The sequence below is a fragment of the Glossina fuscipes genome, unplaced genomic scaffold (assembly GCF_014805625.2).
Source record: "Glossina fuscipes isolate IAEA_lab_2018 unplaced genomic scaffold, Yale_Gfus_2 3, whole genome shotgun sequence".
Taxonomy (NCBI): domain Eukaryota; kingdom Metazoa; phylum Arthropoda; class Insecta; order Diptera; family Glossinidae; genus Glossina; species Glossina fuscipes.
The window spans coordinates 16,450,295-16,472,407 of NW_023998417.1; the positions used below are offsets into that span (position 1 = coordinate 16,450,295).

Genomic DNA, 22,113 nt, shown 5'->3' on the forward strand with positions numbered 1-22,113 from the left:
TAAGGGTATAGGTGTATGGGAACGTTTTTTAATTAGATAGATATATTAAGGTTATGGTTAATCTTCGTACTTTTTGCAAATGCACTGTCGATAATATTTGCAAAACGAAGTTGTGGAGAACTGCTGTCCGTTGGCGGTAATGCACGGAGAAATTAAGATTAAAATTTACTTGAAATGCTTCATACATCGCTTCGTGCACATGATTTATATTTATGCAAGTAGCGCAACATACGTAGTTGTCTAAATATAATGTCAAACGTTTACACTCCGCCTACTTTAATTATTTTGTTTTGCCGGTTTTGGGCAAACCATTAACCTTATTTAATTGACTGTTTATGAGAGTTTTAGTGTAAATACTGGCGGACAGACGTGGACACCAACTGCGTAATTCATTTATGTCAAGGCTATGGGTATATTATGGAGACTGCATTGCGTATTTCAATCCTTTACGAACGTTGGAAAAATCTAATGCACTCATACGTGTTGTTAAAAACGATTTTTGAAAGCTCTAACATTTTCAATAATTTGAAACAAGTACCCCTAAGCTCCACCAAATAATTAGTAATCTCCACTGTTCAGATTTCTAGTCTGATCATGGTAAGGCAACTTTTAACGATTTGGCATAACTATGTCATAATAAATAATGATGCAAATTCAAGAAAGTAATGGGATGTTTGTACTTTTCTTCTATATTTTATTTCTATCCTTGTTTAAAAAAAAAATCTTAATACCCGCTATTTAATATCTTCCGTGTTTCCATTCCAAAACTAACCTAAAATTTGCAAAACTCATCGGCAGAATTCTAATTCAACAAGCGTAAGTATAATGAATGAACTAAAACGACGTGGCGGTGTTTTAACATTACTTAGAGGTCGACATTTTAAACGTAAATCTACACCCCAACCCACCACACCAATGACGGCGTGCCGAACAAAACGTTTCAACACAAAGATGAAACCACGCTCACAAAGTCTGGGATCATTGTCGGTAATATGTCCTAATACTCCCTATAGATATGAGCCCATTTTTACTAACGTACCCCTGCGCATGGCTGCCAGTGATGAAGCGAATAACAATCAAGATTTTCTGCATGACCTAAGTGAACTCAAAGAGGATATGTATTCTTTGAAATTTGTGCCTTCTAAGCTAAGACGCAGTTTAAGTCATGGCTCAGTTTGTGTTCAAGTTGACGTTGTTCGTGTTGTCGCTGAAATGCGCGACGATAATAATACTAACTCGCATTCAATGGCTATGAATAACAATCACATTTATGCTGAATTAGATTTAAAAGAAGAAAGGGAGGTAAATCAAGAAAAATTAAATGAAATGAAACAACATATCAATCCAACCTTAGAGAGGACTTCTACTGCCAAAAAAAAAGAAAAAGAACAAATAAAAAAAATAAAAGAAAATATGCCGAACCAAAAGAAAATTAACGAGCAAATTAAACAGAAAAGCTTTGAAGAAAAGTCGAAAACATCAGCTATAGTTTCAGAAGTTATGCAAAACTCCATAGATGCTCATTTGGATAAAATCGATGCGCTCAATCGGGCTTTGGACAATCGTTTAAAATGCGCTGCCTCACCTCAGCAAGAAACTGACTTGGACGCCATAGAATTTGCAGAATTGCAAGATGTGGTCGCCCGTTCGTCAAATGACACTAATCAAACAAGCAATAAACGCGTTTCCACCTCGAATTCGGATAAAGAAATTCGCATTAGCGATGCCGTCTCTTATAATGTAATTGATAATAAAACTAAAAAACGATCACTGTCATTTTCGCAAAAGTCCATAAATGCATTATTATGTAACATTAAAGAATTCTCTAAAAGTCCTTTAACTAAAATACACAGATCGCACGATAGCAAAGATAGTTTTCCCGGAAGTCCTGAAACGTCTTTCGCGAATTTACAAAAGTCTCATAACGAGATTAAATCAAATACAGAAGTGGGAGAAGTTAACCCACAAAAACTTTCGACTACTTTACCTCCGCCGGAAAATCACTCGGTTTTTTTAAACAATGCCATAGAACCACTTCACAAACATTTGGAACACACCTGCATAGTAATGTCTAATCCGTCCAAAATTGACACAAATTTAATTACCTCAAAACTGAAATTTAAAGTGCCGAAAATACAAAAAAAATCTAAAGCTCTAAGGCAAACATTCCGCAGTAAATTCTTGCATTTCCAATTAAAACGTGATAATCTATGTCGGACATGCACAAAAAAACGACGCATATATCCCAGTAAGAGTGTTTTTGATTTCGCTAAAGAATTCAACTTAGACGGGAAAAGTGAAGATAATGAAGAATTTTGTACATGTCCTCGATCTTATCACAGTGTTCCAAAAATTATGCAAAACAAAACGGGCGTTGGTGATGATACCGTTGACGATGACAATAGTAGTGATGACGTTTTAAGCATTAAAGATCATTGCTATTGTGTGCCAAGTTTATCGACGAGTGTGAGTAATGGTTGTTTGAAAAATTCTGCATCTCACTATAAACTTACATGCAACGCACCTCAGTTGAATCTGCTATTTACTTCCTCATCTAATAGTTTCATGTGCACTTTAGTTGTAAACCGTCGTCATTACTCAAACAGTCATTAATAAAACAACATTTTTTATTTATTGTTCTAAATTGCAAATTCCTTACGAAATTACTTCAGATGTGAAGTGGTTGGAAAAATATCGTTACGACATTTAAGGAAAAGAAAATATATATGTGTTGAAATAATTCTTTTATATTTCCGTAGCATGCCTAATTCTAATTATTGTTTTTTTTTGTCACTTATCTAATTTAAGCGCCGTTCAGATTATTTGCATGACTTCATTTAACTGCTTAATATTATTATAATGTAAACGTATAATTGTATGAATTTTTCACTAAGCGTGTGTGTTCAAATGTTAGCTCTTTGAAAATATGACTTTTAATGATATGTTTCACGTTGGTATGTGAGATTCTGAAACTATAATCATCTCTTCCCCAATTTACTATGAAGCAAATTGACGTTTGTAAGTTAGATTTCATAGTGAACAATATTTGCCTTACGGAGCAGTAGTAAAGTAATACTTTAAATAAATTTAAGAAACGCAAAATTGTTCTGTTGTTGTTGTTATTAGATACACAAGCAGTGAAGATATTCGCTTGTAAATATTTTGCGAAGTATTTTGCTGACAAATATTCCCACTGAATATGAACTATTAACGATTTAGTCAATATGTTCGAGCAACGCTGTCTAATATTAAACGAATCGAATTAACCTAAACATGGATACTTCTTTGTTGAAATGTTACAAGTTCGAAGTCATTCCGAAAATAAAGAGAACTCTTCTTTATGCAATGTTATTGCTCTTCAATTTTCTTAAACTAACAATGACAAATACGAAATGAAACGTGAGAAAAATAATAAAAAAAAAAAAAAATTGATATATAGAAGCAAGACCAGGACGAACTTCGAACATCGTGTACATAACGCTATTAAATGAGAATTAAAAATGGCACATTTGGATAAAGCTGAACGACTGAGCTATCCAATGAGCGCGAAGGTACATCTGAATCAATCAAGTTTGGTTTGCTTTAGATAAGCAATTTATTAAATAAGCCGTGTACAGGCATCTGCCTCTCAAATGTATACAATCAATTGGTTTCATTCTTCTTCTTCCGAAGTGAAAATTTATGTTCAATAGTTTTTCTAAAGAACAATTAATTAGCGGTGTCTGGTACTGCTGCATATCGATCAAAAATCGATAAATAAAAGATTTGGGTATAACAAACGGGAAGTAAGTTTGTAGATTTTTGAAATCCACCCCATCAAACTTATACGTAAGAATCTTAAACAAGGTTTTAAACGATTATTTGCGTGTCGGTTGGTTAATCGGAAGCTTTTCTAATTTCAGTTCATTCCGCTATTTATATCAATTTTTAACCTTATTTATTCTATAGGCAAATTCAAATATCTTCTCTGATCATTGATTAAAAATGTATATGCAGAGCTTATCTTAATCTTTGAGCGGTCTTTCACCAGTTGACTCTTAGACAATAAACTTTCGTAGTGTCTGATGTATATTAGCAGGACAATTATAGCATTATTGACCTCCGATGGCAAGTATAAAAAATATGAATACTTCTAGTCAGCGGTGTGGTTACAGTTGTTCGCAAATTTCACTTAGTGAATCGAAGCACAGAAAAGCTAAATGTTCTACCGAAAGTCTCTGCAAGAAAAAAGGGGGGAAATTGTCAAACCCTGATCGCAGGCGTCAATGTACGCACTAAATAACCTGTTATTGTAGTTTAACCTTAGATGCAAGAAAACTATCTTAAAAATTTATGCGCATTTAAATCCAATTGTTTTAGATATTTGGAATATTCTCCCCTTTTAAGTTGATTGTATAACGCTTCCAGCATGTTCTGAATAAACCTTCGCTTAATGATTAGGCAAAATAGTTATAAAACTTACCAAAGTTATTTTCAAATTATTATTACTTCTATCGTTTTTTAACACAGATGTCTTTAACCACAAATCGTCCTCTTTATGAGGAAGAATGGTTTCATGGTGTTTTACCGCGTGAAGAAGTTGTGCGGCTTCTTAACAATGAAGGTGATTTTTTGGTTCGCGAAACTATCAGAAACGAAGAAAGCCAAATCGTTTTAAGTGTATGTTGGAACGGCCATAAGCATTTTATTGTTCAGACCACTGCAGATGGTCATTTTCGTTTTGAGGGTCCACCATTCCCCAGTATTCAAGAACTTATCATGCATCAGTATCAATCAGAATTGCCTGTTACCGTAAAATCCGGGGCCATATTGCGAAGACCGATTTGTCGTGAACGTTGGGAGCTAAGCAACGATGACGTGGTTCTCTTAGAGAAAATTGGCCGGGTTCGTATTAGTTAGCACAGCTCTTAAGAGCTGAAATCATAAATGGCTTATTTTGAATTCTATTTAAATGTAGGGTAATTTCGGTGATGTTTATAAAGCTAAACTAAAATCGTCCAGTTTAGATGTAGCCGTTAAAACATGTCGCATGACTCTACCCGATGAACAAAAACGGAAATTCCTGCAAGAGTAAGTAAATTCCTGTACAAACTTCAACTAATCAAATATGATATAATAATATTATAATATAATAATATACTTATGTCCTAGAGGTCGCATTCTTAAGCAATACGATCATCCTAATATTGTTAAATTAATCGGCATATGTGTGCAAAAACAACCTATTATGATTGTCATGGAATTGGTACCGGGTAAGTATAAATTTTATTTCAAATCCATATTTTTCACTACATATTCTTTTCCTTGCAGGTGGCTCTCTATTAAATAATTTAAGGAAAAATTCGAATCATTTAACAATACGACAGCAGATGGGTATGTGTCGTGATGCGGCTGCGGGTATGTGAAAACAGTCTTTTACTTATTGTATAGCGTTTAAAACCGATATTAACTGGATACCAGCGGGAATCTGAATGAATATACATAGAACGGTATGTTCTATTTCTTAGTCCAACCCAACTTTGACTAAAATACAATATCATTTTGCGTCATTGCATAGCAATATGTACAAATACACCACAGGGTTTGTATCGGGTGCATCTTGCATAACTCAGCCGTTCCTGAAGTATTCTAATATAGTTATTTAAATGAACCCAGGCTTTATTCGTTTTCGTCATTGAACAGAGAAATACTTCTCTCTAGAGAAAAGAGTTCCATAATACCAATTTTCATAAAGTCTCTCTCACCATCTAAAGCTGTGCAGCCTTCATCTAAATCTACTATCTTCGCATATCTTATATGCATATAATTTGCAATTAAATAAATTTAAAGATAAATACAATTTCTAAGCAATTTAATATTTTATAAAACAAAACTAATTAATAGTGTGTGTGTAACGCGTATCTTTCGTTCCAGGCATGCGTTATTTAGAATCTAGAAACTGTATACACCGTGACTTAGCGGCTCGCAATTGCTTAGTGGATTTTGAAAACTGTGTGAAAATATCGGATTTTGGTATGTCAAGAGAGGAAGAGGAGTATATAGGTAAAAGTTACAAAACAACCTCCATTACAAAGTCGTTTTAAATGAATATATTGTTGAATATGTGTTGGGCCATGATAATAGTGTCTGACGGGATGAAACAAATTCCAGTTAAATGGACGGCGCCGGAAGCCCTAAATTTCGGCAAATATACTTCATTATGTGATGTCTGGTCTTATGGGATATTAATGTGGGAGATTTTTTCACGAGGTGATACACCCTACTCAGGCATGAGCAACTCAAGAGCTAGAGAACGAATTGACGCAGGTAACTTAAGGAACAATTAAAAGTAATTTCGATTTGAATATTAAATAAATTATATAAATAGGTTATCGAATGCCGGCACCCGAAAATACTCCGCCCGAAATGTACCGCTTAATGTTAAAATGTTGGTCAGCTGAACCAGAATCTCGTCCACATTTCGATGAAATTTTCAATGTAGTCGATGCACTGATTTTACGTTTAGATAATAGTCATTAAATCCATTTAAAATACGACGACAACAGAATCATATATATACTAACTAAATTAACGATTCATGTATTATATACGTGTATATTTAAGTCAAACCAAACGTTGAATCAAACTGAACGTAACTGTATTACAACGAATATGGAACACAATATTTTCTCGGCTGTCCATTTGACACGTATACATGTACATACATGTTTAATATATAATGATACACTAAATATTATTATTTATATAAAACGGTAAAATATTTAATTTTTTTGTGTGTAAACATCCAACCATTAATAAAAAAATGTGGAAAAATTAAAATCCCTGTTTATTTTTTTAATGCTGTTTACAGTACAATGTCCAGAAAAAGTTGTTGAAAAGAAAATGTAATAATAAACTTTCTTTCCCCTTCTAAGTGGCAGAATGCGTTAAAAATCACACCAATTTTATTTTAAACTACCTTATTTATTATTCCAATTTGTGTTTTGAATTCATATGAAACAAAATAATTCCTTAAAATATGTACATATTCAATCGTGGATCTACACTTAAATATAATTTATTTAAATTAATTTGCCTAGTTATGCTCTTAATATCTGCTTGGATAAGTATACATGAACAAAAAACATGTGCACAATATTATTTTCTGATTGAGATCAAATCCAAGTAGTTTAGTGGTTGAGTTAACAAAAGAAGAGTTCATATTCTTCTGCATACGCTCAAAATTCTACTCGTTTATTTTTCTGTTTTACATTAAAGTAAATGTTACACCTTTTGATTGTTTATACTTTAACTGTGCTTCAATTATCTATGTATGTGCATATTTCATATTACCCTTATTACCAGTGTATTGTATTTTCTTCTTAATTTATCTATAAATTTCAAATTATTAATAAAACTTAATGAAAATGAACGAGGAACTCCTTCTTTGCTTTAGGTGAAGATTTTGCAATTGTCTACTGGAAAGTATCTGAAACAATCTGAGCAAAACAGAGAAAAAAGGTTAAAAGTGATTTTATAAACCGGTTCCGAAGTTTTTTATTTCTTCTATATCTAAATCAACAATTTCCGAAGAATTGTGATTTTCCTCCGGTGGCATATTATCGGTAACTGGTTGTATAACCATACAACCTACGTAGTTAATTTTCAACGGACCATACATCGAGCTAAACATCGATGAAGATGGTGAATAGGATGATTGCTAATCGCGCGCGTTGTGATTGATGGTGTTAAAAGATGAGTCAACGTACTCGCCATAAAAAATATCAGAATCAAAAATATTCATTAATATTGTGGCTAAGTTTCAAATGGATTCAGGGAGTCTTTCTTTTGACAGCTCTTTAATTACATTAATGGCTGTGATAAGATTTTATGTTCCTTTCATATATTATTATTATTTATTATTATTTTAATTTTAGACTAATGAATTAAATTCTTAGACTAAAAAAAAGACATTGAGCACTAGCAACACAGGCTATCGGCTCTCCTTTCATATAATCGCAATTTATGTTTTTATAATTACTGTTCTGCAATAAGTTTCCCCATCCCTGTGGGTATTGTGGACTTAAGTTACTGAATTTAACTGTATTTGATAGTGAAACAGAAAGCATTTGTTGTATTAATCTAGCAGATTTATCAATAGCCACGATTATTGATAACTGCGTTGCAAGAAGAGGAGTTAGTGACACCGGTTGGACATCCATCTTTGTTAATATTAGATATATTAGGAGCGATTTTCTGTACATCTTCAATATGTAAGACGAAACCGTATTCTGCTACTTTTATGGTGCCGTAAAATACATCTGGATGATTCCAAATCTTACAACACATAATGAAAGCCCTCAAAGGATTCGGTATGTTTCTCGTTCGCACTACAAGGTTTATGCCGTCAATGCTCCTTAGCGTATCGATTGAGTCTGCACAAAAACCATTACGTGTAGGCCTTTTTAACATATTTCTTGAATAATTGGGCCTGACAACGTCACCATGCACCAACATTCCGCTACTTTATTTTGAAATGGATGGCCAGTCAAAACATTGCGTCAGCTTGTAACATGTTTGTTATGTCTGCATTTCGGTTTTCGCCGCTGATATATACCAAGTTTTCATTTCAATCTGATACGATTTCTACACCGTTTGTATTGTTATCTGCCCGATATTCATTTTCTTTGTGGATATTATAATTTCCACATATTCTAATGCCTTTACCACATCCGATGTTTGCATGTTTTTGAATGGACCGCGGCCGTTCGCGGATTTTAAATTTACTATAATCTGATCGTTAAGTACAGTAAATGCATCCAACGGACTTGAAGAGTTTTCATTAAAGAGTAGATTTTTCAGTGCAACCGAAATATTTGAAAATTCATTATTTTCGTCAATCTCATTAAACAAAAGATGCATTAGATATTTATCAGAGGGCTCTCTAGAATATTTTAAAAGAAATTATTTTCATAAACATAGATGTATATAGCCACATAAGACAGGAATGTTATCATAATTTGAGTATACTGAGTGTTTAACCGTACATAGAGGTAAAACTTATTGCAAACAAAGTCTTTTAATCCAAATTGTTATGCTATATAATGTTTGAAAACCCACGTTATCTTTATCTTTTACATCAACAGGAAAATTGCACAGAAGCATGTTGAAATTGGTGATCAGGCTTCCATCGAAAACACAGAATTTCGACATCTGGTATCATTGCGTTTTGCATTGCGTCGTAAGCGCAGCCTTCAATGCAATCCTCCTCTTTATTACAATTTATTTTTCAGCCAATGCAAAAATCGTCGAGATTTATTGTTATCACTTTCTTTTCCTCCATTTTTTTAAGTTAATTTCTATAAGTTGAAGCTATTCTACAGACAAACTTTTTTGCGGTAAGCAATGGTTTCGGTAAGTGGAAGTTTAAACACATCCTCATAAAACTTATGAAAATGCTTATATATGCATGTAATGCATATATGCAAATGGCTTTCTCTACATCGCACTCGCTACTTTCAGTTTTCTCCTTGCTAATGGCTTCTGAGAAGACCTTAGCTTGATTGCTGGCCGAGCAAGTATTTCGTACGTGAAGTAATATTCAATCAATTTTTGTTTTAAAACTCCACTTTCTTTCTTAAGTGGTTCATTTTCTTTATTGGATCCTTCGTTTTAGTTTCTTCAATTTACAATTTCGTGTTGCAAAAATTCTTCTTCATTACTTACAATCACATTTCATTAGTTTGAATTATATTTCCACTTTTCGGAAATTGGATGGGATTTCGTGATAATACATTTCCATTTTTCGGAAATTGAATTGCATTTTGATTATCTGGACTGCGATACCTTAAACCTGTCGTTAATCGTTTTGGTGTTAATGTGATATCGTCGTCCATCTCATCCACCATTTCATCCGTTTTGTCCACATCCATTTGTTCCATTTCTCTCACGTCTTTTTTTGAAGGACCATTTTTTCAGACGTGCCTAGATAAAGTGTTAAGACCGCATCTAAGCACTTGGATACGCACTACGGATACGCACCTACGAAATGTAATTTTTTTATTTGGTTATATTTAAGAATCAGGTTTTGCAGTTATATAATTACAGATATGTTTCCTTCGTCTTCTTTCTGTAATCAGCTTAATTGCCATATCTGAGTTTCATGTGTTTTTTTATTAAATAAAATAAAATGATTGAATTGCTTAAATACTTATACTTTAAATGGTTTCGAAGGAGGGAGATTTGCGGAGAAATTGAGTTAAAAGCTAAAATCTTGAAATTTGATTGTTTTATATGAAGAATAGAAAAAAAGAATTTCGTTAGAAATTGTGCAGGGGCAAAGAATTTTCCTCTGTTTTTAGCGTGTGTGCGTCTAGTGTATGTTTGTACGCAAGAGTAAACTTTTTTGTTCGAAGATACGCGTAGTGGTTAATATAAAAGTGTAATCACTTTCTTTTTAAGTACTGAAAACTTGTTGGTCCGTTGAGTTTTTTAGTGAAAAATTTTGCAATTCAAAATATGGATGAAACAACGTTCGAGGTAAATAGAAGACGGGTTTTGACAATCGAATAAAAAATTCATGTGATAAAAATTCTTTTTAATTGCAAATTTCACTTGAAACGGGACGCTGCCATATTTATTATTTCTTCAATTCCAGTAAGGCGTTCGCAAGAGAATATATAGGACATTGATGCTTCCCGGCAGCCTGGAACAGCAGGACAATTTGTCAATTTAAATACCATCAGTGAGAGAAGCAAGCGCAACTTTCTTTTTGAAATTTTTTTTTTTCAAACACTATACAATTTCATTTGTAGTTTTCAACCCTTTTCTTTATTTTTTCATAGATTGGGCACAGCCCTACAATGGACACTTGCTACAGAAGTTATCCATTAATGCCGCCCGCCATTTTTCGTAATCAAGCTAATTATAAATATTTTAGTAAGAGGTTTGGAGAAAAAGACAACTTATACTTAACTCTAAACGAAATTGATGATTATTTCCTGCAACCTAAACAGAAAGCTGATCGGAATGGAATCGGAAGTAAAACTACTTTAGATCCTCGTAACAAAAAAGAAGTAGCTAAAGTTTGTTACGATTACACCACTCATACCGTACGCCATAAACCTTATATTTTTTATTCAAAATCGCCGTCCACTATGAACTGCTACACGCACGCTTTCGGTGTGAGAATTGTAAAGGCCCTACAAGATTGTATATCTCTAAATGATGAAGACTTTTACAAGTGGAACTCTCTAAGAGCCATAAGATCAAAAGAAGATTCACAATTTCAAAAATTTGTTTTTGATTATCAAGAAAAAAACAAAGAGCAATTATATCTACAAACCAAAACATTGACTCAACTATATAAGCAATGGTACGACGAAAAAATTAAAATGTTGAAAGCCCGTATCCCCGCTAGGGCATACAGCGCACATTTAGGTTTGCCTCATATAAGAGTTTGCAAAGCATTTTTAACAGACCAAATTTCCGAGATTTCAGAACCTAACTTAATAAGCCATAAAGGTTATATAAGAAGGGTTAACAAGGAAGAAACATTAAGCTATGAAGTTCTTGCACGTAATATAGTAAAATATGCCCAAGACTACAACAATTCTTTGGAAGAAGAGAATCTTATGCAGCTGTCCTTGCAAGACGACTTTCTCAGCAATTTAAAACAACGAGAAACTTCTTTACATACGTTTTACATACCACTGGAAACGATAATGTTTCTTTTAACTGCAGGTGATTATGTAGATTTACCTACAGAAGTGCTTTTCGAAATAAAAAAAATAGAGCCAGACATGGAAAATAGTTCCAAATTAGTAATAATGGAAGAACCGTTGCCCTCAAGAGTGTGTGGTTGGCATACTCATAAAAAAGTTGTGGAGCAAGCTGTTCTGGCACTATTATCAAATGAAGAAAAACAACAAGATGTACCTTTGAAACGCAAATTAATCGCAGGGAATACAAACGATGATTTAAAAAGAGAAGGTACTCTAGCTAATTGTCTTGAATATAGATTGGTAGATATTGAAACTTACATGAGATCGTTCGAAGTTAATAAAACGAGTGCGTGTAAATTTTCAAAAATGCTAGCAAGGTGGACCTTAAAAACCGTTGAAAGTGTAACTAACCCTGAAATATACACATCCATGGATGTGCCGAGCGGCATAGATGAACAGAGCCATATGACCACAATTAAAATGGAATATAAAACCAGGTTTGGCTGCGAAATTTTGACAAAATATGAAATGTTACGCGAATGGTTTCGCTTGAAATTGATGAAGCACCCCCAAATAATTTGCTGCAGATTAGATGTTAACACTTATCAAACTGTGGCCCAAGAGACCCTCACTTTGGAGCGTTTAGAAAAATCTCTGTTTACCAGATATAACTTAAATATGGCACAAATATTATATAATTTAAGCGAGTTTCTTAAATTGCTGCTTACCATGCCGAACAGTTTCTACATGCTTCGCTACAATCCGAAATTTAAAGATAAGGTAATATTGTGTCGATCGTCTGAACAAGAAACCCAAAATACTGTTTACTTACATGAATTGTTGCAAACAAATCCCTCGGACCTGGCCTTTATATCACAACAGAATTACTTGCCTATTGCAAATGACGTATGTAGTTCAATGCATTTGAAACACAAAGTAATTCCATGTGCTTTTCGACCATTTTCAACGTTTGCGAAAAGTCGCCAAAAGGCTCTCAAAAGGTTAGCAAAGCCACTAAACGATCGGGATTTAATCTTGAAAAAGGCTTCTGGGAAAAAAGCAATAAAGTTACGCGAGAGTGCAACTAAGAAAAATAAAACGAGAAAACGACGAAGGGAAGGGCGTCTGAAATTTGCTAATCAGGAAAAAGAAAGGATGGACCTTCAAAAAGAAATTGAAAGTGATCGAATGTTTTTTGTTAATTAATATGCGCATATTGATCGAGTGTCTCTCGACCCCCTCCAAAGTTGGCTAAAGTGTGCAGAAAATCCTCCGGAGCAATAAAAAAGGTAACGCGAAGACACAAAATTGCATTAAGAGAAATCTGAAAAAAAAGAGAAAAGGAAAGAGATCCAAGAAGAAATTGAATATTAACAAGAGCCCCTTGTCAACCTAACCTTAAAATAAAATTTCAAAAATGTTGGACGAATGTTGGATTGTTATGTAGACTTTTATTTTTCATATGTATATTTGCATTTTGTCTCTTTCCTCAGATTGTGTCCTAGTTTATGCTTAGTTTAGCAAAGTCTTCAGCGGAAACCATCTCGACGTCTTTGTAGGCAGGTGGTTCCTTTTCTTGCCAAACCTCCGACCCCTCTTGCGGCAAATTTGCCAGCGGGAATATATGAACCGATAAATCGTTAAACACATTATTTACCTCATAATCATCCTCTAATGGCAATTCGACGGCGTACGACATTATGTCTAATATATAGTTGGAATCCAGTCTTAATAAACGCTCCGGTTTACTACAGGACAAGCTTTCGAAACTATTATTTATCAAAATGATATTTTTTAAATGTTTTCTCCGCCAATTACGCCATAATAGATTATTCGTTAGACAATTAGGGCAATGCGGCAAGTAGAACAATGTTTGCATATCGGCTTCGTATTTGGCTTCACAATTATCGGCCATTACCAAGCAATCTAACCGCTGCAATACACTTTTTTCACATTTCCGGAAGACCGGATCAAAGAAGATCGCCTCTTTAATTGAAAAATGCTTTTGAATGCATAAAATGAATGCCAGTTGATGGAGGGCTTGATAACTTCGGGTGAATGAACCGATTCCAAAGCAGACTACACGTTTTGGATTATTATCTCTCGTTTGGCAAATCGTTTTTAGTTTTATCAAAGCCTCCCCAAGTGTAACCAAGGCTTGCGCGAAATACTCACTATCTGTCATACGTTCACGTAGAGTAGTAAGCCGCCTACAGGTTCATAGAGCACTTATTAGATTAGCAGAGTTAATTTCAAATATTTATAACCAACCTTAAAAATGTTTCCTCATCCACTTCTGCCGACTCGGGCAAGTCCTTATGTAATTTTTTTTGATCATTACTCATACACTACAATGATATAACAATAAAATATAGATAGTAGAAAAAATGGGCTACGCTCACTTAATATTATAGGATATCGAGAATTATTTTTTTTCGAGTGGAGCTGTAAAGAAAATAACTGCTTCGTGCGTCTAAAAAACTGACTTTCCTTGCCTTACGACTATAAAAATTGCATTATTTTTGGGTTGTTATGCAATCATAATATGATTATTAAACATGCTCTTTTTAATAAAATTTTATGTTAAAAAGTTTCGGCAAAGTGTTGGGTCGATATGTTGCTATATGCAGCCGTTTCCTTACACAATTTATTGCATGCCCGCAAGTAAATCGAACCGTTTCCTTTCCCCCCATTCTTCAAACTTTTTCGTATTGTGTTTTCAAATTTTTGTAGATTTGCCTTCTTGGAGGAAATTTGATGGAACTGGGTTGTTTCAATAAAAAACGTAGGCATTAAAGATGGTTAGTCTGTTTTGAACCAAATCAACGGCGACACGGACTTATAAACAATTCAACCAGCAAAAAAAATCCCCTTCGCAATGTAAACAAAAATTGACAATCAAAACAGTCACGTACTTTATTGCGTATAATCCATTTTTTGCGTGTAACTTTGCAAAATTCATCATTCATTTTTTATCAAGCAATAAAGTAAAATTGTTTAGTTCTGTTGTACATAAAGTATCGTTAGAAATTACTATATTTTTTTGGATATAAAATGAACATGGATTAAGTGAGATATATGGACAATTATTATATATGAATATATATTCTGCGCACAAGTCTAAGAATTCTAAATTTTTTTTTTATTTACACTGATAAAAGCCAAGGATGCCAATGCATGAGTTAAGTTTCAATTTGTATAGTTGCCAGGCATAAATCAGATTTAGGTTTTATTTTTTCAATTACAAGAAAAGTTTTTCCTACTAAAAGCTAAAATTACCTTCTATATTATTATAAAATCTTTTCCGAAAACTATTTCTAATATTCCCAAATTTGACATAATATTAACTCGTAATACTATGCCCGATGAAAAGGGGTGGCAGAATCGATATATTCACGACCTTCGACGGCCTCTGTTTATGTGTAATTATTTCGTAATATTCTTTGATCCAACGATAATATTTGTTTTACTGTTGTTGCATAAACCCGAAAAATTGATTAGAAAGTGTAGAAAATTTGCTTTTTAATTAGAAGAGTATTTAAATATTTTTTTTTTGAATTGATTCAGAAGAACAATGTCCTCTGGGACAAAGTCTCAGAAAAGTTGCAAAAAAGCGACAAAGGCGGTCCATGTTTTTTGTTTTGTTTATTATTAAAAGAAGTAAGAAATTTTTGCTTACAAAGTATGGTCATATTAGTTTCATGATACGTTTTGCTACAGAAGCTACATTTATCTTAGACCATCGACACTTTCCTCGAAGGCGTTGTTCATTTTAATCATCAGTGACACGTTAGTGTGCAAGAAAAATGCTTTACAGAAAAATTAATTAGTTAATGAAAACATTTAGGATTTTATTGAATGGCAGATTGTTAACTGCAACAATGTTTAAATGGCTACTATGCACAAAATACGATGTCATTTACGTATGTAGGATAAGCTGGAAATATTATGACATTTTTACAAAATATATTATTCATAATCTCGACGCAGTGCTAATTCAGACACGTAAAGCATATTGTAAGCATGGCATTTATTGCTTGAGATATCCTATTTAAATTATTTAAAGGCAAACCATGGAATTGAAAAAAAATATTTTATGTAGACTTTTAATTTTTTATATACACTTAGTGTTTGAAATTATTAAGCAGTAGATAGAGCTTCCATTATAATTGTAACGCCGTAATGTTAACGCGCAAAACCGGAGATATTAACATATGTTAAAATCAGTGGTAAGTTAAGATTTTTCTAAAAGCAGTGCTAAGAATTAAGATATGTTAAAAGTTATGCTAAGATATAAGTTGTGTTGGAAGCGCTTGTAACATATTGGATGTATAATTATAGGAGAGCCTAGTTATCGAGCTATGAAAATTATTATTAAAAATTGTCAAAAATTTCTAATATCAAAACTTTATATTAAGAATTTCATCGCCATAACATTTGTCAAGAATAGTGGATAGCTTACAGTTAAAGCAACCGTAACTTAGTGAAAAAGGTTATAATAATGACAACAACTAAAAAAAGACAACTTTAAGATATGATATATGTATGATATGTGCAGTAGTGTTTTTTTTTAATTGAGCTATGAGAAGATGTTTAATGAGCTGGAAGCCATATAGGAAATAACGGATAAAACTTGACCGGAATTTATACGTCAGAGATCTTTCTGCGAGCACTAATTTGTTGAATCGATTGTGTTAAAAATATCTTCAGAAAAGCCGAGAGAAGCAGAAAAGAGAGACAAAGGAAAAATTAGAGTGCGAGCGTTTTTTTCGAAACGTAGAAACTGGTTTTCTTGTTGTTTTTCGACTTGTTGTTCATCTTTCAGTTTCTTGTCGTCTCTATAAGCTCCGTGCAGATTGTAAATGAGTTGCAAAATTTCATTTGTGAGATCAGTTTCGAGTTGTGAAGTGTTGTTTGGCGGCAGACAAAAATTTCAGAAGAAAATTGAATTGCAAAATTTCAGAGCTGCTTTTCTTTTTATGTATTGCGCGTATCTGTGTTCGTAAATGTTTAGTGTTTGCTTTTGTTTCATATTTCACAATAAAACAATTATGGTTGAAACGTCATAAATGCATTTATATGTATATAAATATACTTTCAAGTGCAGTTGCTGTAATTTATTGAAATTATAACCCACTTTTCTTTAGAAGCGAAGAAAGACCTCCTTATGGAAAACCAAAAAAGAAGAATTAGTAATCGAAATAATAAAAATGTTACTACAAATAACGCTACAAAAGCGAAATAAACTCTTATGTCGATTGCTATACGGTTTCAATGTTTAACCCATTTTAATTTCGAAGCTTTTTGATTTGTGAAGAAATGAATATGCAAAAGTAGCTTAAACGAGTTAACTTAACTTAAAATGTGCTGTATACATTGTTCGTGCTAAAAAACGATTATAAAATATCAGGATTTTCATACAAAAATTCACAAAACGAAAAAGAAGTACGGAAATATTGCATATTTTCGAAATAACTTTCTTCAAAATTTTGTGTGAAATACATATGATTTTTGTACAAAATTAATTTTTTTCTTTATTTGAAGAAAAACTTTGAGTAACATTCGACCGAACATTTTATTTCTCAACCTGTATGTTAGTGAAATTCCGTTTATATATTTCTCCATCAAATTATTGAAATCACTATAAAGGTAAGCAGAAAAATGTGAATATTTGGATATTCATCGACAAAAAATGTAGATTTATTAGTTTGTCATTCCATTTGCAACACAAAAGAAGCCGTTTGTATGCTCGATATTATTCGAACGAATTCGCTTGTCAAACGTTTCCTTCTAATGCGCCTTAATGCTTTTATAATTGGCTATCTGGTCAAATCTTCAAATTCCTTAACGTGTGACTTGATAAGCAACGAATAGTTCGTTGGGTTCGCACGTCAATAGTATGCCAAATTGTGACAAGATCACAAAATATTGGGAGGGCAAACTTGTCTGCGATTGTATGTATGTTTTCGTACATATGTTTGCAGTCAGCTATGTTTTAATTTGCTTTATTAAAAAGAGCATAACATAGCTCATAAATAATAACACCAGAGCAAAAATCAGCTTCAAAGAAGAACTGAACATTTTGCAACAAATTTATCATCTTGAAAATTTGTCGTAGCTACTTAAGTATTCGTTTAACAAACGACATCATTTGCTCTACTCGCCGAAAACGATCCGTTGAAAGGTACACGCCATGCGACGAATCATTGTTTTTTATCACATTAAATCAACGCACAAAAATTACATGGTATTTTCATAAACGCGGGCATGCCACTCAATAGAGAGCGATCACATTACTTCTACGGTTGGCGTTCTAGTGGCCAAATAATTCGCAGAGATCTCTCTCAATTTTTTCTACCTGTAGTATTCTAATAGCGCAACAGAACAGAAACGCACTAGGTTAAAACGCCCTTCGTCAATTGATATACTTTATTGAGTTTCATATGTCTATTTTTGAAAGCTGCAAAGTTACATTTTCATTTTCTGGTTACATATAATTTCCAAATGCTTAACTAAAAATATATTTGCATAACGCTCTCTCCGCTTGCAGATATAAACATCTAATTGCCCAAAATATGAAAGTTTCATAGAAACTTCTTTAGTAAGCTTGCCTTAGTATCGATTGATTTTTCTATCAACTTTACAAAAGTACGAAAGACAATTAGAACTTTTATATGACAAAAAAGATATACTAAATATTTCCTAATTTTATAATCACCATGAGACATAAACTTTCAAAAAAATAAAACAACACTAAAAAGTCGAATCCACCTCAGCATAGCACATGCAACACACACAACGTCAGAGAATTTTTTTAAAGTGCATAGCAGTTGAGCACGTGAATATTAAAGATTTGAACAAACGACTATAGAGACATGAGCTGATACATCGCTTCAAATTTTAGCGGTGCATCAAATTGTATTTCAACGAAATACGAGCAAAAGCTTCGTGTCTGTGCATACATTTAAATGTGGCTTTGACATAAGTGTAGAAAATTTCAATTAGAGAAAAATTTTTAATATAGTGGTAATGATCCCATACAGAAATGAAAAGGTATTATAAGTACCGACTTTTATGTGAATAACAAAACAGTCGATAAAAGTTTGCTGTATAAAATACAATCTATGCATCGCTCTTACGATACCCCCTGTAAAGCGCTATGAAATTTTCCAAAGTATTATCTATTTACAAAACGAATCTCATTAATTTTTTTTATCTTTGTACTTACTTTTGCAGATTTAGAAAACTGGAAAGCATCTAAAGTACATGTTTTTTGCTAAATATATTAATAAGAGATAAAATATACTCGGAATTTTGCACTTAGAGAAATCCATAGGCTTGACAATCCTGCGAGCAGAAAATAACTGCGAACGGCATTTTACATTAAAAATATACACGTCCTAATTCGTATTTAGCAATGGCGCGAAGGCTTTGATATCTATCAACTATTCTGCCGCATCCAAAAAAAAAAAAAAATCGAACTACAATATAATTAGACATCAAGCTTTATATGTATATACGAGAAAATGTTATACTTCATTAAGTTTCACAGTAGACAAAGTCGCGAGCAAAATGCCGGTTTTTCTAAATAAATGGAATTAACGATCAACGATCGCATTAAATTCGGTTTTAATAAGAAGTTTTGACATAACTCAAGCATGAGCTTCCCTTTTGTTATAGTTGCTTGCAAAACCTTTGCTAGAAAGCTTAAATTTCAAATAAATTTGCTTTTTTGAAGTCTACCGAATGAGGGGTTTAATCTGCTCATCAGGAAGTTATACTTTTAAAAACTGAAACTGATGCAACATCGGAAGTTTTCTGCAAAGTTCATTAAGCTTTCATCTGCATGTGAAAGCCCATTGGAAACTCCTTAGGCAATAAAATTTTTCAACATATGGCAGGTCTAAATAGATTAAAACGAATTAAAAATTGCCGTCCATTGCTGTCAGAGTTAATTTTTAATTTTAATTTGCCGAAGACAGATTAGATAAATAGCCGAAATTTTAAAGGAAAGAATTTTCGGTGAGCACGGAGTTTTCTGTGGTTACATATACAACATAAAGAAAAACCTGTATTAACACATATTACGCACAAAGAAAAATTTGTTTCATTTCAGTAATATTTTCCTCGTGCTTTCGCAATAAAAAGTAGGAAAAAAAGAAAAAAAAGAGAAACAATAAACAAACGAATAGCAAGGAGTTTCACTTAACAACCACTTTCGCTGCCAAATATGACTAAATATTTAAGATCAACAGACATTTGCGTGCTTACATTTATTATGAAAATAACAATAGCAAAGCGTAAACATATTAAAACAGGTGGAGCTAATCAATGAATTGAGCGAATAGTTTCTTAGATATCATCTGTTGTTGCTACGTCTTTAGATAGGGTAGATCACATACATATACACATACACATATGCCCTCATAAGACCGGTCAAATATTAAACTCGGCTTTGTGTACATGTGTATATTGGCACAACAGTGAAATTTCGACATTTATTGCATAACAAATTATATTGTATGATAAATGGCGTTACGTCTGGTACGTAGTCCAAATGCGAAACGGTTTATTCAAATAATTTCGTTAGAGTGAAAAAAAGCAACGAAACTACTTCCCCATTTCATGAATTCCACAAAAAAAATTTGAAAGGGGAGTCTGTTTTCTTTGATTAATTATGGGACAAGTGTCCATATTGTTTTCCGTGCAAATATACACTAAATATAACGCAATTTCCCCATATTTTTTAACAGCTATGGGCATATTACCTGCATTAAAAACCAATGCGTAATATTTTATCTTTGAAGAAAGCCAGATCAATGCTTATTTTTCGTAAAGCTCCTTTAGTTTAATAAATTAAAAAGAAAATTGTTATAATATTTAAAATTTAATCACTCAGCTTGCGTGTTGTACTTGTTTGTCAAGAGTTTTCATATTTTATAAACCGTTAGAAGTTTGTGCTTTTTCTTTCGTGCTTGTTTCAAATTTGTTATTGCAATTTGAAATATAAAGGAACATTTTTGCACATTAAAAGTTCTTTTCTGCGCTTTGAGTGGATTTTTTGTTTTTATTTCTGTTAAATCAATGTTTGCTCTCAAAATAAATGCTTAGCACATTGCTTCATTATAATATTTTCGTTGAAAGAAAAATAAAAACAAAGCGGACCTGTAATATTCACTGATGTGTTTACATAAAACTAAATGGTTTTTGGATAATAAGAAGAATAAACAAATATTCCGATCCTTGCTTTGTATTTGCCCTTGAAGCTTATATAAAAAGTACCAAATGAGATTGCCAAACGAGCACTAAATAATGTGTTCACGCCTACGTTATATAAAGCTCGTATATACACAAATATATTTATGGCAAAAGTTTAACCACTTTAACATCATTGAAAATAAATCATTATTAAATCGTATATAAAAGCGCGTAAGACCACTTACTGCATACTATTTAGGCATGATTACCTTTAAAACGCTTTATTGCATGATTAAGACAGCGTACCCGCAAAGTAGCCTTAATAATCCGTAACAACATACTAGAAAAACTTTTGGATAAATAATTCCAACAAAAACAATTCTTAAATTTCAGCACACTACAAGATTTTTGGTTGTTCTTTACTGAATCGGTGTCCATATGTTGAAAAGTACGTAAAAAGTGAGGACCATTTGAGACGAATGAGGAAATCATGTACTAGGAGTAAAATAATTTAACAAAAATTTTAATGAACAATATAAAAAAAAGAGACAGAAATGTTCATATTATAACAATTTATTACATAGCAAAATTGTAAAAAAGGTGAATGCGGCAAGCATAGAAAGCAATTTGCAATTGCTATTGTTGCTGTCTATGTTTCGAAACTTGTACGAAACATTACTCCAGCTTTTCTTGTGTTATAAAGCTTGAGTATTTTCAGCTAGTTTTCGTTCGTTGTATCGAATATTGTGCAATACGTTGGTCTGACTTGTTTTTGTTGTTATTGCTACATGTTCAACAAGGCTTTTGCATGCAGCTAATTTCACTTTAAGCTATTTAAAGTCATTTGGCGTTTTCTTCCATTGTTTTCTTTTATCTTTTATAACGAAGAAATGAAAAAATCAAATGCTTACCTATGAAACAGAGAGTTCAGTATCCAACCACGTGGCATTTATTCATACCCATCACACAAGGATGAGAGGTGTATTCATTTTGTCTTTAGAGACCATATAAAATATACATATTTTTGATCAGCATCAAATTCGGAATCAATTTTAACATGCCCATCTGTTCGTCTGGGTAATGTCTGTTGTCAACACTCTTTTAGCCTGAAAAATGAGACAATTGGTTTCAAATTTCGCAGAAATATAGGAAATTCTTTGTTTTGCGTAAGGAAAAAAATTAATTTTTGGCCCATCACTTAAAACCTACTACA

The 22,113-nt window shown here is 32.8% G+C and overlaps 4 protein-coding genes across 20 annotated transcripts in view; 3 read left to right on the forward strand and 1 right to left on the reverse strand.

Annotated features, from left to right (window-relative positions):
• The window catches only part of LOC119634387 (tyrosine-protein kinase Fer), a 37,112-nt gene extending 30,349 nt beyond the window's left edge, over positions 1-6,763 (forward strand). For 10 of the 13 annotated variants that reach the window (XM_038028503.1, XM_038028494.1, XM_038028502.1 and 7 more), the window contains 8 exons: positions 799-2,466; positions 4,510-4,884; positions 4,958-5,070; positions 5,152-5,252; positions 5,311-5,397; positions 5,914-6,042; positions 6,124-6,306; positions 6,368-6,763. In XM_038028503.1, coding sequence (XP_037884431.1) covers positions 799-2,466; positions 4,510-4,884; positions 4,958-5,070; positions 5,152-5,252; positions 5,311-5,397; positions 5,914-6,042; positions 6,124-6,306; positions 6,368-6,519 — 2,808 coding nt within the window. In that variant the 3' untranslated portion in view covers positions 6,520-6,763. The remainder of the gene's footprint in view (positions 1-798; positions 2,467-4,509; positions 4,885-4,957; positions 5,071-5,151; positions 5,253-5,310; positions 5,398-5,913; positions 6,043-6,123; positions 6,307-6,367) is intronic. The other 3 variants (XM_038028505.1, XM_038028506.1, XM_038028507.1) reach the window with 3 other exon arrangements.
• A 3,337-nt stretch (positions 6,764-10,100) lies between these two features.
• LOC119634890 (little elongation complex subunit 2) lies at positions 10,101-13,058 on the forward strand. Of its 4 annotated transcripts, none has more exons than XM_038029305.1 (3): positions 10,243-10,518; positions 10,637-10,732; positions 10,824-13,058. In XM_038029305.1, the coding sequence occupies exon 3, from the start codon at positions 10,842-10,844 to the stop codon at positions 12,906-12,908; it is 2,067 nt and encodes a 688-aa protein (XP_037885233.1). In that variant the 5' UTR covers positions 10,243-10,518; positions 10,637-10,732; positions 10,824-10,841; the 3' UTR covers positions 12,909-13,058. The 4 variants fall into 4 exon arrangements, with proteins under 4 accessions (XP_037885236.1, XP_037885233.1, XP_037885235.1 ...); XM_038029307.1 differs by having other exon boundaries at positions 10,637-10,723; positions 10,794-13,058; XM_038029306.1 differs by having other exon boundaries at positions 10,637-10,723.
• Positions 13,059-13,133: 75 nt separating this feature from the next.
• On the reverse strand, positions 13,134-14,840 carry LOC119634892 (SRR1-like protein). 2 transcript variants are annotated; one of them, XM_038029309.1, is made up of 3 exons: positions 14,618-14,840; positions 13,974-14,050; positions 13,134-13,912 (listed from the first exon to the last, which is right to left on the reverse strand). In XM_038029309.1, the coding sequence occupies exons 1-3, from the start codon at positions 14,669-14,671 to the stop codon at positions 13,204-13,206; spliced, it is 840 nt and encodes a 279-aa protein (XP_037885237.1). In that variant the 5' UTR covers positions 14,672-14,840; the 3' UTR covers positions 13,134-13,203. The 2 variants fall into 2 exon arrangements, with proteins under 2 accessions (XP_037885237.1, XP_037885238.1); XM_038029310.1 differs by lacking the exon at positions 14,618-14,840 and adding an exon at positions 14,105-14,604.
• Positions 14,841-17,181: 2,341 nt separating this feature from the next.
• Positions 17,182-22,113, forward strand: part of LOC119634443 — a 40,865-nt gene continuing 35,933 nt past the window's right edge. The window contains exon 1 of the mRNA XM_038028633.1: positions 17,182-17,351. The gene's annotated coding sequence lies outside the window, so the exon portion shown is untranslated. The remainder of the gene's footprint in view (positions 17,352-22,113) is intronic.